We start from the raw sequence: 16,132 nt of genomic DNA, 5'->3' as shown, positions 1-16,132 counted from the left end.
CTTTTTATTTCCACACATCTCTCTTACCCTTACATTACTTACTCGATCACACCACCTCACAACACATATTGTCCTCAAACATCTCATTTCCAGCACATCCACCCTCCTGCGCACAACTCTATCCATAGCCCACGCCTCGCAACCATACAACATTGTTGGAACCACTATTCCTTCAAACATAGCCATTTTTGCTTTCGGAGATAATGTTCTCGACTTCCACACATTCTTCAAGGCTCCCTGGATTTTCGCCCCCTCCCCCACCCTATGATCCACTTCCGCTTCCATGGTTCCATCCGCTGCCAGATCCACTCCCAGATATCTAAAACACTTTACTTCCTCCAGTTTTTCTCCATTCAAACTTACCTCCTAGTTGACTTGACCCTCAACCCTACTGTACCTAATAACCTTGCTCTTATTCACATTTACTCTTAACTTTCTTCTTTCACACACTTTACCAAACTCAGTCACCAGCTTCTGCAGTGTCTCACATGAATCAGCCACCAGTGCTGTATCATCAGCAAACAACAACTGACTCACTTCCCAAGCTCTCTCATCCCCAACAGACTTCATAATTGCCCCTCTTTCCAAAACTCTTGCATTTACCTCCCTAACAACCCCATCCATAAACAAATTAAACAACCATGGAGACATCACACACCCCTGCCGCTAACCTACATTCACTGAGAACCAATCACTTTCCTCTCTTCCTACACGTACATATGCCTTACATCCTCGATAAAAACTTTTCACTGCTTCTAACAACTTGCCTCCCACACCATATATTCTTAGTACCTTCCACAGAGCATCTCTATCAACTCTATCATATGCCCTCTCCAGATCCATAAATGCCACATACAAATCCATTTGCTTTTCTAGGTATTTCTCACATACATTCTTCAAGGCAAACACCTGATCCACACATCCTCTACCACTTCTGAAACCACACTGCTCTTCCCCAGTCTGATGCTCTGTACATGCCTTCACCCTCTCATACAATACCCTCCTATATAATTTACCAGGAATACTCAACAAACTTATACCTCTGTAATTTGAGCACTCACTCTTATCCCCTTTCCCTTTGTACAATGGCACTATGCACACATTCCACCAATCCTCAGGCACCTCACCATGAATCATACATACATTAAATAACCTTCCCAACCAGTCAACGATACAGTCACCCCCTTTTTTAATAAATTCCACTGCAATACCATCCAAACCTGCTGCCTTGCCGGCTTTCATCTTCCGCAAAGCTTTTACTACCTCTTCTCTGTTTACCAAATCATTTTCCCTAACCCTCTCACTTTGCACACCACATCGACCAAAACACCCTATATGTGCCACTCTATCATCAAACACATTCAGCAAACCTTCAAAATACTCACTCCATCTCCTTCTCACATTACCACTACTTGTTATCACCTCCTCATGAGCCCCCTTCACTGAAGTTCCCATTTGTTCCCTTGTCTTCCGCACTTTATTTACCTCCTTCCGAAACATCTTTTTGTTCTCCCTAAAATTTATGATACTCTCTCACCCCAACCCTCATTTGCCCTCTTTTCACCTCTTACACGTATTCCCTGCATGTCGTAGTAGTCGACTAAAAGGGGAGGGAGTGGTTGGTTCGTGATATGAAAAAAATGAATCAGTTGCTGAAAAGTCTGCCCCAAAGATAAAAAATTATAGTGCAGCTCCTCTGTGTCAGATGGTCACTGGCCCTTTTTGTGGGAGAGGGTAATGTTATTGGTAAGTTGGTGCAAAAGAGTATTAATATATCATAAACATTTCAAGTGAAAGTTCTGTCTTTACATGTTGGCAACTTTGTCATAAAGGGTCTCCTCTCTGTTACCATGAACGTTAAATGCAATGTTTACTTTAATTAACAGTGCTCTGTGGCCACCACGAGGACATGACATATAGCTCCAAGCTTTCGTGAATGACAAGCTGCTACAGGAACGTGATATGTGCCACCTAGCTTTCATGAATGACAAGCTGCCACAAGAATGTGCATGACTCCAAACTTTCCTGGATAACAAGCTGCCACAAGAATTAAGAGTGACAATTATAGCAGTATGAAGAATCTTGCGACAGCACCGTACAACAATAATGATCAATTAAAACTATGCAAACAAGATCAACATCTACATAGATATAATGACTAAAGTAGCAGCAACAGTATATGCAATTGAAAAACAGTTTATACAGTAATAGTTTATATTAACAGTAACATAAAAGCCAGTAGGAATAGTATTGATAACTACAGTGAAGTGACAGAGGAAGAGAAGTAAAAGTAATGATGAAAATGAAAGAAAAGCGATCTTAGGAAAAGATTTTATTGTCAGTAGGAAGGACTGTTATCATTAGTTTCATTTTGTGACAAAGACCATAATCAATTATTCCAAAAATCAAAGCACTCATAATCCCATGGCAATGAGATGTATTTGTCACTTAATGCATTTTCTTATAAATAGTCTCTACTTGGCAAAAAAAGATTATGATGATTAACAAGATTAAGTTAATTAACTGTTGCTATTACCAAGATAATTTTTTGTGATTAATTCCAGCATGAACTCTGAATTGGCATATCATGCATGGTGAGTGAGATTTGATATTTTCCACCCATCACTAAAAGGTAATTCTAAGATTAAACATTTGTAAATAGAAAAAAAATCAGTTATTGATGTTGGACATAACCTAACAAGTATGTCTTTGTTATTTATGACACTGGTCAAGAGCTGAAATAAAAATTCAGACTTGTAGCATATTAAGGCAAGGTATCATTGGGGAAATACATGGAGAGACTGCTGAATTTGTATTGTAATGGTTGGAAAACAAGATGATTTCAGAGGATTGTAGACTAATCCAGGGTAACTGGCATGTTTAACAGGTTATTCTCTGTTAGAGGGTATACTTTGGTGTTTCACTGTGCAGTTGACAAGGGTTGGGGGAGAGGACATGACCTGAGATAACCGTAATGGAGAAGTCAGATGTGAGACCAGAAGGTAATACACTTTCTATCATACATATATCCTAAGAACTTCTGTTTACTATAGCTGACTCTAGGTTACTTGTAGTTGGCTGAGTCAAGACTAGCTCACCACCCACCAGCTTTGTCATGCACTTTCCCCGCACCACACAAGACAGGGCCATTTGCTTCACCTCTCATGTACACTCACAGAATACCTGAGATTGTCACAAGCTCACCGAGGGCTGCTATATTGATTTACAAGATTGCCTTATGATGGGCAAACGAGCAGTATATTTACTGTGTGATGAAAGAGATTTAAGGAATTCTGTCATGACAAGGCATAAGGTCAAACACTCTGATGAGAAAACTCTTAGCCAAGATTGTAGTCTCAAAAAATGCATGAAAGTTCATAGGGGTGAGACACTATTTGAATGTTCGCTGTGCCAAACAACCTTCACTCATAGGAGTCATTTATCACAGCACATGACCATTCACACACGAGAGAAACCACATGAATGTTTACAATGCAAAAAGGCCTTCTCTCGGAGGAGTTGTTTATTGCGGCACATGACGATCCATAAAGGAGAGAAGCCATATGAATGTTTGCAGTGCCAAAAGACTTTCTCTCAGAGGGGGCATTTAGTACAGCACATGACTGTTCATACAAGAGAGAAGTCATTTGCATGTTTACAGTGCCAAAAGACCTTTTCCCGTAGGGAGAATTTAGCACGGCACATGACTGTTCATTCAAAAGAGAAGCAACATGAATGTGCACAGTGTCAAGTGACCTTTACCCAGAAGGAGTATTTTGAGCAGCACATGACTCTTCATACAAAAAAGAAGCTATATGAATGTCAAAAGTGCCAAGAGACCTTTTCCAAGAAGGGGCATTTATCGCAGCATATGATCATTCATACAGGAGAGGAGCAGTATGAATGTTCACAATGCCAGAAGATTTTCTCTCGAAAGGATATTTTAGTGCAACACAAGACTGTTCATACAAGAGAGAAGCCTTATGAATGTTCCTATTGCCTAAAGACCTTCTCCCGAAGGGATAATTTAATGCGGCACTTGACTGTTCATACAGGAGAGAAGCCATATGAATGCTCGCAGTGCCAAAAGACCTTCTCTCAGAAGGGACATTTAGTTCAGCACATGACTGTTCATACAGGAGAAAAACCATATGATTGTTCACATTGCCAAAAGACCTTCTCCCAGAGGGGGCATTTATTGCAGCACATGACTATTCATACAGGAGAGAGACCATATGAATGTTCACAATGCCAAAAGACCTTCTCCCGCAAGGGTTATTTTGTGCAGCATATGACAATTCATACAGGAAAGAAGCCATTTGAATGTTCACATTGCCAAAAGACCTTCTCCCGGAGAGATAATTTAGTGAAGCACATGAATGTTCATACAGGAGAGAAGCCCCATGAATGCTCACATTGCCAAAAGACCTTCTCAAGGAGGGATTATTTAGTGAAGCACATGACTGTTCATACAGGAGAGAAGCCATATGAGTGCTCACATTGCCAAAAGACCTTCTCTCAGCGGGCACATTTAGTGCAACACAAAATTACTCATACAAGAGTAAAGCTATAGGAATGTTCATATTGTCAAAATACCTCTTGGAGGAATGCTTGCTTGCAGTATATGACTGTTCATACATTAGAGAAGCCATTTAAATGTTCACATTGTCAAAAGGTCTTCTATAGGAGTACTTTTTGTGACACATGATCATTCATATAGGTGAGAAGCCTCATGAATATTCACTTTGCCAAAAGACCTTTTTCTTGAGTAATTTTGTATAGCACATGAAATTTCATAAAGAAGAGAAGCTGTTTGTGTGTGTCCAATCTCATCAGGGCTTCTGCTACATGGTTAGTGATACATATCACACCTCCTATCAAAGGGATGGTCATTGTGAAAAATACTTTTTTGCCAACAAATACATGAGGGCTTTTTGAAGTCTCACAGTGGTGGAGAAGCCTAGCAGTTCTGAGGGGCCTTTTGATGTCTCACAGTGGTGGAGAAGCCTCCTAGTTCTGAGAGAACAAACAAGAAGTTGGTAATTTTTCAGAAATGACCAAAATTGTTTCAGACTCATTCATAAAGGCTGAGATGAAAAACTTTGAAAACATTAAGGAAGAGTTTTAAGCATTATGAAGTTAATGTATTTACTAAAGATAGAAATGTTAACAGTAAAAAACTCAGCCATTCTATGATTTGTCGAACAGTGACTTGCACAAAAGACTTTGAAAATGATCATGAATCTTCTGAGCAATTATATATCGTTTAGTTTATGTTTAGGATGAGTTAAGTCCACCAGTTCTCTGTTTAAAATGGTTGTACAGATCATGTGTACAATCACTTTGCATATTTTCTTCATTGATTCATTTTTATGGGAGACGTTTCCTATATCTGGAATGATCGTGATAATAATTTGATGCTCATTGGTTCCTTCATCTATTCATGATTTATTTATGATAAATGTATTAGAAAGCAATAGGTGACAGCAGTGGTTTATTGAGTGTGTTTATTTTAATGTGGCAACTGGACTGAAGTGTTACTGACATTGATAATGTAAAACTTGATGTTAACACAAATAAAGGTTGAAAAATTCAGAAAAAATATCTGCTTTGCCCAACTTTGTTGTTGTCATATTTGATTACTAGAATTTGCTTTAGATTGATGCTTATATTTCAGAAAGAGACAGAAGGAAGAAGTGGAGGCTAGAATAGTTATAGTACAGATGTGAGCACAGAAAGGAACTTTGATGCTTGCTCAGGTGAGTTGGAGAAGAAGAAAGCAGAAGCAAAGAAACTTTATCGGGCTTGGCCACACATGGACAGGGTGACATATGATGCAGTAAATGAACAACAAATCCAGGAATCGACGAAGTCTGTAGATACTACACAAAGGGAAATTGCATGTATGGCAAGAGAGGCTTATGGTACTGGGAAAGTGTAAATTTAAAAACCTTAGGAAATGTTTGAACTAGTTGGAGAAAGGTAAATGCCAGTTTGGAGAAGGATGCAGATATTACCATCCAGATTTATGTAAATGATCACCAGAGATTAAGTGTTGCATGAGTGAGTATTGTTAGAACCTTTCTATATTAGAGACAATGAGATATCCCTCATGCTCATCAAATACATTTTCTATTGACAGACAAAGGGCCAAACAGAGGCAGGGTAGAACTAATAGAGGAGGAGAGGACACTGGTTTCACTCTTCAAAACGATGAGGAAACTGAAAGATCTTTATCAAATTCAACAAAATTGAGCATAATAATCCCCAAGAACAAAGGGAGAGGCAAGCCATGTTATGTCCTTTGTATATTCCACCAAACAGGGACAAAAATCATATAGAGTAAATGGAATCCCATTCAAAAGTGGCTTGTTAAATTATTCAAGTGGATCCCACATTACAACTTGTACATATGTGACAGGACTAGAGGACCATGTGGAGGAGTTAGACTGTATACAGTAGATATGCTTATAACAACTGAACTCCTGAACTCTTCAAATGATGTAGCAGAAGCACTTGTTGTCAGGATTGAAAGCCCTAACCCAGTCATTGCATTAATCTATAGACTGCCAGATGCAGGCCTTATGAATTTACAGGCCAAATAAAAAATGTAGAACCATGTTTCGACCTCCTCAGAAACCCAGTCCTAATTATACTTGTTTCTAGAGATTTCACCCTACCACACTTTAAATTGGGAAAGGTCCTAATTATACTTGTCTGAGAGGATTTCAGTCTGCCACACATTAAATGGAGACAGGCATGAAATAACATCATATTGGAATATACTGGTGCTGGAAGCAATTCGGACAAATTGCTGCAAAAAAGAGAGTTGCTCAGACTATGTGAAAAGTTTTCTCTTGGCAAACAAATAGCAAAACCATCCAGAGAACTTAATCTTCAAAATAATGAAACTAATATGTGATATTACCATCTCCAATATCCCATACTCTGATCACAACCTGATTGAATTAAAAACAAGCTTGGATTCTAAACTGCCGAGTTGGAACACAGAAAACAGTGGTGTTTTCAGTAATTTCAGTTTTGATAATAAATGGATGAACTGGGAGGATGTCATCAATGCACTGTCTGCAGCACAATGGGAAACCCAGCTGAGTATCAGAACAGAAGAATGTGTAAATGACGTGAACACTTTGGTTCTCCAAACATGCAACAGACACATACTGGTGAGAAGAATGCACAAAAAGTCTAGGATAGAATGAGAAAGATGAGCACTTGACAATAGTTTAAAGAAAAAAAATGCAGATCTGAAAACACCACAGTTCATATAGCAAAAGAGAGGAAACGTATCATTGAATAGTCAGACATAGACCATAAACTAAAACTGTCATGTGAAACAGGAAAAAGAAGAAAAAGCCATAAGGAAATGAGAAATAACCCATAACACTTTTATTCATATGCAAAATGCAAATCCAGAACCACAAACTCTGTTGGCCCATTGAAATAGAAAAAGTTAACTTTACAGTTGACTACAAAAAAATGAGTGAGTTGACTACAAAAAGATGAGTGAGATTCTAAAAAGGCAGTGTGACATTGTTCAGCAAACCAAAAACATGAAAAATGAATGACCCAACCAACTTCTTTCTAAACGGTAATCCGTCAATTACACACATGAGCATCAAGTGCCGTCTCAACATGATTTTGAGACACCATTGAGAACATGCCCATGCACTCGGCCCCAGCCCTGGATTCATGGATCTTCATTAAGAAACGCAAGACACCTCTTGCTTGTGCACTAAGTATGCTCTGAAGAAAAAGGCTAGATTCTTTAATCGTTCCCAAGAGTTTGAAAGTGATCCACATCACCCCACTCTCGAAGGCAGAAGCAAAGCAGTCCCAAAACACTGTTGACATCTTTAAGATCTTCAAAAGAGTCATATTGGTAAGCTGACCGAATTTTTGGAAGTGAACAAGCTACATAATACAGGACACCATGGTTTTAGGGCTAGGGAAGGTCTTGCCTTTCTAAACTGCCTGAGCATTATGATAGAATTGTTGAAGCTCTAGAAAACAACGAAAATATTAACGTGATTTTCAGACTTTGCAAAAGCATTTGACAAATATGACCATATGTCATTGCACATAAAATGTGAAAGATGGGAATAACCAGAAAAATTTGATGGATATACAAGTTTTTAAGTAATATACCACAACACATAGTTGTAAACCATCCCACCTCCTGTGCCTCCATAGAAAAAAAAAAAAAAAAGCTCATGCTTAGGAATTGTACTTCCACTCTTCCTGTTCCTCTTTCTTATATCTGACACTGCCACAAATAAGAGCCACAGTTTTGTATCATCCTTTGCTTCTAATACAAGAATAAGTATGAAAATTACATCAACAGATGATGTTGAAAGGCTACAAAAGAAGCATGAATGAAATGATGTCTAATGACCTAACCTTCAGCAAACACAACAAAATATTGGTTGCCTCATGCAGAGGGATAGCAGGCCAGATCATGCAGACGTTCAAGACAAGAGAACCAAACCATTGATGATATTATTTAGAGCATTAATCTTTCACCAATTAATTACTGTTGCATTCTAACACCATCCTACAAGGCAAGCAAAATTGTGAGTCTAGAAAGTGTCCAAAGATCTTTCATAATCCATATTAATGTGGTACAGCATCTGAATTAGTGGGAATGATTGAATCACTAAGGCTATACTTCCTGAAGCACTTATGGGAGAGGTATATCATCATCAGTACTTGGAAAATCCTAAATGGTGTGGAACATCCTACTGGCATGATAGGCAAAGATATTTTTTCAAAACATTGCCTCTGAAAGCCAAAGGTGCTATATACACAAAAAAGAGAAAACACTTTAAACATCTGAGGCCCAAAACTCTTCAACACCTTGCCACCTGCCAACAAACACAGCATGGAGTGCATGGTGAGAAGTTCAAGAGTGCATTGGACAAATACCTACTAATTGTACCAAACCAGCCAGGCTGTGATGGGAGGGATGTGGGCCTGAGGGCAGAGGCTTCCAACAGCTTAGTCAGCCAACTACCCAATCCAGCAGCTGAGGAGTTGAAGACCTCTGAAAACTACATGAGGTATCCACAAGGTTTATATTTTGTTACACCATATTTTGGGTTGGTTTTTCTATCCATCACTAAATATTCTAATTTTATAGATAAAACAGCAAATCACTGATAAATGAAACCAAATTTTTGCTTCTATAATTGGGGTGCATGTAATTCAAACTGCTTCACTAACTTATGATACATCAGAGCATAGAAATAACTTGAAATTCCTATTAACTTTCATTTGGTATTACATATGTATTTATGTAACCTATGAATGAAATTTTTTAGGGTCTTTGTGGTAATAATATCTCATGGCAACTTATTCTAGTCATCTCCAACTATGTATCATATTCAGTACTTTCTGATTATTTTAACTGATTTTTTTTTTCTTTTAATAAGACCATTGTAAGTTTATACATTGTAAGTTTATGTCCATTATATTCAGTTCCTTCACCCATTTGAGTGTTTTGTTCCTCAATATATATCTTTGGGAAGAATATGAATTTCATTTTCTAAACCTCGTTTCATAAAATCTTACAACTGGTTCTAAATTTCTCCTTTTTCCACATTTAAAAGCTTATGTAATTGTTCTATAATTCTGTGACAAAAAATTACAGTAATATCTAGGTAAGGTCTAAGTAGATAAAACTGAAGGGTTTCTTACAGGTTTGTTACACACACATGTATAAAGGCTAGTACTATCCTAAGGTATAGAGGGAATGAGACCATTCCACATGCCTCTTACCTGACATATGAGGGAAATAATTTGCAGCTGTTCTTGACTTTGGAAACTCTCCCCTCAACTCTAGGGTTGATGTAAATATGAAAACCAGTTCCCTAAGAACCAATACTATTACCCCTAACTTTAAAGGAGTGGATTTTAATGAGCTAAGCAACACAATAGTCTCATCATTGTTGGTTCATGCCCAAAGGAATTATGGGCCAGTTTTAAGCGTCAGTTCACCCACCATCAAGTCACATTCATTCATGGGCCACCCACGGTCGAGTGCATAGGTTCAGATCCTTGATGCAGTTGTCGGTCCATAGTCAATTCAGCTGTTCATCCACTCTTAGGGATTGGTCAATAAAATGGGTACCTAGCTCAGGCTATGGTATATATATATATTTATATTTATTTGAAGAGGTTTTCAGAAAAGAAGAGAGAATGTTGGGGTGAAGAGAGTGGTGAGAGTAAGTGAGCTTGGAAAGGAGACTTGTGTGAGGAAGTAATAGGAGAGATTGAGTGCAGAATGGCAAAAGGTGAGAGCAAATGACATAAAGGGAGTGGGGGAGGAATGGGATGTATTTAGGGAAGCAGTGATGGCTTGTGCAAAAGATGCATTTAGCATGAGGGAGGTGGGCAGATTAGGAAAGGTAGTGAGTGGTGGGATGAAGAAGTAACATTGTTGATAAAAGAAAAGAGAGAGGCGTTTGGAAGATTTTTGCAGGGAAGTAGTTCAAATGAGTGGGAGATGTTTAAAAGAAAGAGGCAGGAGGTCAAGAGAAAGGTGCAAGAGGTGAAAAACAGGGCAAATGAGAGATGGGGTGAGAGAGTATCATTAAATTTTAGGGAAAATAAAAAAACCTTTTGAAAGAAGGTAATTAAAGTGCATAAGACAAGAGAACAAATGGGAACATTGGTGAAGGGGGCTAATGGAGAGGTAATAACAAGTAGTGATGAAGTGAGAGGGAGTTGGAGTGAGTATATTGAAGGTTTCTTGAATGTGTTTCATGATAGAGGGGTAGATATAAGGTGTTTTAGTTGGGGTGGTGTGCAGAGTGAGAGGGTCAGGGAAAATGGTTTGGTAAATACAGAAGAGGTAGTGAAAGCTTTGTGGAAGATGAAAGCTGGCAAGGTGGCGTGTTTGGATGGTATTGCAATGGAATTTATTAAAAAGGGGAGTGACTGTGTTGTTGATTAGTTGGTAAGGATATTCGGTGTATGCATGGTTCATAGTGAAGTGCCTGAGGATTGGTGGAGTGCATGTATAATGCCATTGTACAAAGGCAAAGGGGATAAAGGTGAGTGTTCAAATTACAGAGGTATAAATTTATTGAGTATTGCTGGGAAATTATATGGGAAGGTATTGACTGAAAGGGTGAAGGCATGTACAGAGCATCAGACTGGGGAAGAGCAGTGAGGTTTCAGAAATGATAGAGGATATTTGCTTTGAAGAATGTGAGAAAAACTTAGAAAAACATATGGATTTGTATATAGCATAAATGGATTCCATATATGGAAAAGTGAGTAATCTGGCAGTTAAGGGAATAATTGGTGTACATGGCGTGTTCCGTGTTGTAAATGGAAATGGTGAAGAGCTTGTAGATTTGTGCGCTGAAAAAGGACCGGTGATTGGGAATACTTGGTTTAAAAAGAGACATATACATAAGTATACATGTGTAAGTACGAGAGATGGCCAGAGAGCGTTATTTGATTACGTGTAAATTGATAGGCGCATGAAAGAGAGACTTTTGGATGTTAATGTGCTCAGTGGTGCAACTGGAAGGATGTCTGATCATTATCTTGTGGAGGCGAAGGTGAAAGTTTGTAGAGGTTTTCAGAAAAGAAGAGAGAACGTTAGGATGAAGAGAGTGTTGAGAGTAAGTGAGCTTGGGGAGGAGACGTGTGAGGAAGTACCAGGAGAGACAGAGTACAGAATGGAAAACGGAGAGAACAAAGGACGTAACTGGAGTGGGGGAGGAATGGGATGTATTTAGGGAAGCATTGATAGCTTGTACAAAAGATGCTTGAGGCATGAGAAGCATGGGAGGTGGGCAGATTAGAAAGGGTAGTGAGTGGTGGGATGAAGTAAGATTATTAGTGAAAGAGAAGAGAGAGGCATTTGGACGATTTTTGCAGGGAAATACTGCAAATGACTGGGAGATGTATAAAAGAAAGAGGCAGGAGGTCAAGAAAAAGGTGCAAGAGGTGAAAAAGAGGGCAAATGAGAGTTAGGGTGAGAGAGTATCATTAGATTTTAGGGAGAATAAAAAGATGTTTTGGAAGGAGGTAAATAAAGTATGTAAGACAAGGAAACAAATGGGAACATCAGTGAAGGGGCAAATGGGAAGGTGATAACAAGTAGTGGTGATGTGAGAAGGAGATTGAGTGAGTATTTTGAAGGTTTGTGGAATATGTTTGATGATAGAGTGGCAGATATAGGGTGTTTTGGTCGAGATGGTGTACAAAGTGAGAGGGTTAGGGAGAAGGATTTGGTAAACAGAGAAGAGTTAGTAAAAGCTTTGCGGATGATGGAAGCTGGCAAGGCGGCGGCTTTGGCTGGTATTGCAGTGGAATTTATTGAAAAAGGGGGTGACAGTGTTATTGACAGGTTGGTAAGCTTCTTTAATGTATGTATGACTCATAGTGAGGTGCCTGAGGACTGGTAGAATGCTTGCATAGTGCCACTGTACAAAGGCAAAGGGGATAAAGGTGAGTGCTCAAATTACAGAGGTATAAGTTTGTTAAGTAGTCCTGGGAAATTATATGGGAGGGTATGGATTGAGAAGGTGAAGGCATTGGGGGAAGAGCAGTGCGGTTTCAGAAGTGGTAGAGGATGCGTGGATCAGGTGTTTGCTTTGAAAAACGTATGTGAGAAATACTTAGAAAAGCCAATGGATTTGTATGTAGCTTTTATGGATCTGGAGAAGGCATATGATAGAGTTGACAGAGATGCTCTGGGGAAGGTATTAAGAATATATGGTTTGGGGGGCAAGTTGTTAGAAGCAGTGAAAAGTTTTTATCGAGGATGTAAGGCATGTGTATGAGTAGGAAGAGAGGAAAGTGATTGGTTCTCAGTGAATGTTGGTTTGTGGCAGGGGTGCATGATGTCTCCATGGTTGTTTAATTTGTTTATGGATGGAGTTAGGGAGGTGAATGCAAGGGTTTTGGAGATAGAGGGGCCAGTATGCAGTCTGTTGTGGATGAGAGAGCTTGGGAAGTGAGTCAGTTGTTCGCTGATGATACAGTGCTGGTAGCTGATTCGGGTGAGAAACTGCAGAAGCTGGTGACTGAGTTTGGAAGAGTGTGTGAAATTAGAAAACTGAGAGTAAATGTGAATAAGAGCAAGGTTATTAGGTACAGTAGGGTTGAGGGACAAGTCAGTTGGAAGGTAAGTTTGAGTGGAGAAAAACTGGAGGAAGTGAAGTGTTTTAGATATCTGGGAGTGAATTTGGCAGTGGATGGAACCATGGAAGCGGAAGTGAGTCATAGGGTGGGGGAGGGCGCGAAAGTTCTCTGAGTGTTGAAAAATGTGTGGAAGTCCAGAAAGTTATCTTGGAAAGCAAAAATGGGTATGTTTCAAGGAAAAGTGGTTCCAACAATGGTATATGGTTGCGAGGCGTGGGCTATAGATAGAGTTGTGCAGAGGAGGGTGGATGTGCTGGAAATGAGATGTTTGAGGACAATATGTGGTGCGAGATGGTTTGATCGAGTAAGTAATGAAAGGGTAGGGGAGATGTGTGGTAATAAAAAGAGTGTGGTTAAGAGAGCAGAAGAGGGTGTTTTGAAATGGTTTGGCCACATGGAGAGAATGAGCGAGGAAAGATTGACAAAGAGGATATGTGTGTCAGAGGTGAAGAGAACGAGGAGTAGTGGGAGACCAAATTGAAGGTGGAAAGATTGAGTGAAAAAGATTCTGAGTGATCTGGGCCTGAACACGCAGGAGAGTGAAAGGCATGCAAGGAATAGAGTAAATTGGAATGATGTGGTGTACCAGGGTTGACGTGCTGTCAATGGATTGAACCAGGGCATGTGAAGCGTCTGGGAAGTTTTGTGGGGCCTAGATGTGGGAAGGGAGCTGTGGTTTTGGTGCATTATACATGGCAGCTAGAGACTGAGTGTGAACGAATGTGGCCTTTGTTGTCAGTTCCTATTGCTACCTCGCGCAATGCAGGGGGAGGGGGTTGTCATTTCATGTGTGGCGGGGTGGCGACAGGAATAATTAAGGGCAGACAGTATGAATTATGTACATGTGTATATATGTATATGTCTGTGTGTATATATATATGTATACGTTGAGATGTATAGGTATGTATATGTGTGTGTGTGGCCGTGTATGTATATACATGTGTATGTGGATGGGTTGGGCCATTCTTTCGTCTGTTTCCTTGCGCTACCTCGCTAACGCGGGAGACAGCGACAAGGTATGATAAATAGATAGATAAATATATGGATCTAGAGAGGGCATATGACAGGGTGGATAGAGATGCTTTGTGTTAGGTATTGAGAGTATATGGTGTGGAGAGTAAGTTCCTCAGAAGCAGTGAAAAGTTTTTATAGAGGATGTATGGCATGTGTACTAGTAGGAAGTGAGGAAAGTGATTGGTTGCCAGTGAATGTCAGTTTGCGGCAGGGGTGCATGATGTCTCCATGGTTGTTTAATTTGTTTATTGATGGGTTGTTAGGAAGGTGAATGCAAGAGTTTTGGAAAGAGGGGCAAGTATGTAGTCTGTTGTTGATGAGAGGGCTGGGGAAGTGAGTCAGTTGTTGTTTGCTTATAGTATGGTGCTGGTGGCTGATTCAGGTGAGAAACTGCAGAAGCTGGTGACTGAGTTTGGTAAAGTGTGTGAAAGAAGATAGCTGAGAGTAAATGTGAATAAGAGCGAGGTTACTTGGTTCAGTAGGGTTGAGGGACAAGTTAACTGGGTTGCAAGTTTGATTGGAGAAAAACTGGAGGAGGTGAAGTGTTTTAGATATCTGAGAGTGGATTTGGCAGTGGATGGAACCGTGGAAGAGGAAGTAAGTCACCAGATAGGGGAGGGAGTGAAGGTTCTGGGAGCATTGAAGAATGTATGGAAAGCAAGAACATTATCTCAGAGAGCAAAAGTGGGTATGTTTGAAGGATTATTGGTTCCAACAATGTTATATGGTTGTGAGGCATGGGCTATGGATATGGTTGTGTGGACGAGGGTGGATGTGTTGGAAATGAAATATTTGAGGACAATATGTGATGAGGTGGTTTGATCGAGTAGATAATGAAAGGGTAAGAGAGATGTGTGGTAATAAAAAGAGTATGGTTGAGAGAGCAGAAGAGGGTGTGTTGAAAAGGTTTGGTAACATGGAGAGAATGAGTGGGGAAAGATTGACAAAAAGGATATATGTGTCAGAGGTAGAAGGAACGAGGAGAAGCGGGAGACCAAAGTGGAGGTGGAAGGATGGAGTGAAAAAGATTTTGAGGGATCTGGGCCTGAACATACAGGAGGGTGAAAGGTATGCAAGAAATAGAGTGAATTGGAAAGATGTAGTTTACCTGGGTCGACGTACTGTCAGTGGATTGAACCAGGGCATTTAAAGCATCTGGGATAAACCATGGAAAGTTTTGTGGGGCCTGGATGTGGAAAGGAAGCTGTGGTTTCAGTGCATTGCATATGACAGCTAGAGACTGAGTGTGAACGAATGTGGCCTTTTTTGTCTTTTCCTAGTGCTACCTTGCCACGCCGCCACACAGGAAACAGCATCACTTGTCCCTTTGGTCAGGGTGGTGTGCGAAGTGAGAGAAGGTGTAGTGAAAGCTTTCCAAAGATGAAATCCTGCAAGGCAGCAGGTTTCGATGAAGATGCTGTAGAACTTATGAAAAAAAGCTTGACGTGTTGATTGGTTAGTAAGGAAATTCACTGTATGTATTGACCATGGTGAAGTGCCTAAGGATTAGCAGAATGCATGCATAGTGCCATTGTATAAATGCATAGGGGATAAAGGTGAGTGTTCAAACTACAGAGGCATAAGTTTGTTAAGTATTACTGGGAAATTACATGAGAGGGTATTGATTGACAGGGTGAAGGCATGTACAGAGAATCAGAATGGGGAAGAGCAGTGTGATTCAGAAGTGGTAGAGGATGTGTGGATCAGGTGTTTGCACTGAAGAAAGTGTGTGAGAATTACCCAGAAAAACTGATTGACTGTGGTTTGCATGTAGCATTTATGGATCTGTAGAGAGCATATGCTAGGGTTAATAGGGATGCTTTGTGGAAGGTCTTAAGAGTATATGGTGTGGGAGGTAAGTTGGTAGAAATAAAGAAAAGTTTTTATCAAGGATGTAGGGCAGGTGTAGGAGTAGGAAAAGAGGAGAGTGATTGGTTTC

At 39.9% G+C, this 16,132-nt stretch overlaps 1 protein-coding gene across 6 annotated transcripts in view; it reads left to right on the top strand.

The window, feature by feature from the left end:
* Positions 1-16,132, top strand: part of LOC139757307 (uncharacterized) — a 268,133-nt gene that overhangs the window by 62,798 nt on the left and 189,203 nt on the right. For 4 of the 6 annotated variants that reach the window (XM_071677694.1, XM_071677695.1, XM_071677696.1 and 1 more), the window contains one exon: positions 1,887-5,667. The exons of the other annotated variants lie outside the window; for them this stretch is intronic. In XM_071677694.1, coding sequence (XP_071533795.1) covers positions 3,239-4,573 — 1,335 coding nt within the window. In that variant the 5' untranslated portion in view covers positions 1,887-3,238 and the 3' untranslated portion in view covers positions 4,574-5,667. Of the gene's footprint in view, positions 1-1,886; positions 5,668-16,132 lie in introns of those variants that run through there. 6 annotated transcript variants of the gene reach the window in all.

This window comes from Panulirus ornatus, chromosome 25 (genome assembly GCF_036320965.1).
Source record: "Panulirus ornatus isolate Po-2019 chromosome 25, ASM3632096v1, whole genome shotgun sequence".
Classification (NCBI taxonomy): domain Eukaryota; kingdom Metazoa; phylum Arthropoda; class Malacostraca; order Decapoda; family Palinuridae; genus Panulirus; species Panulirus ornatus.
This window is presented reverse-complemented; position numbering and strand designations above follow the sequence as displayed.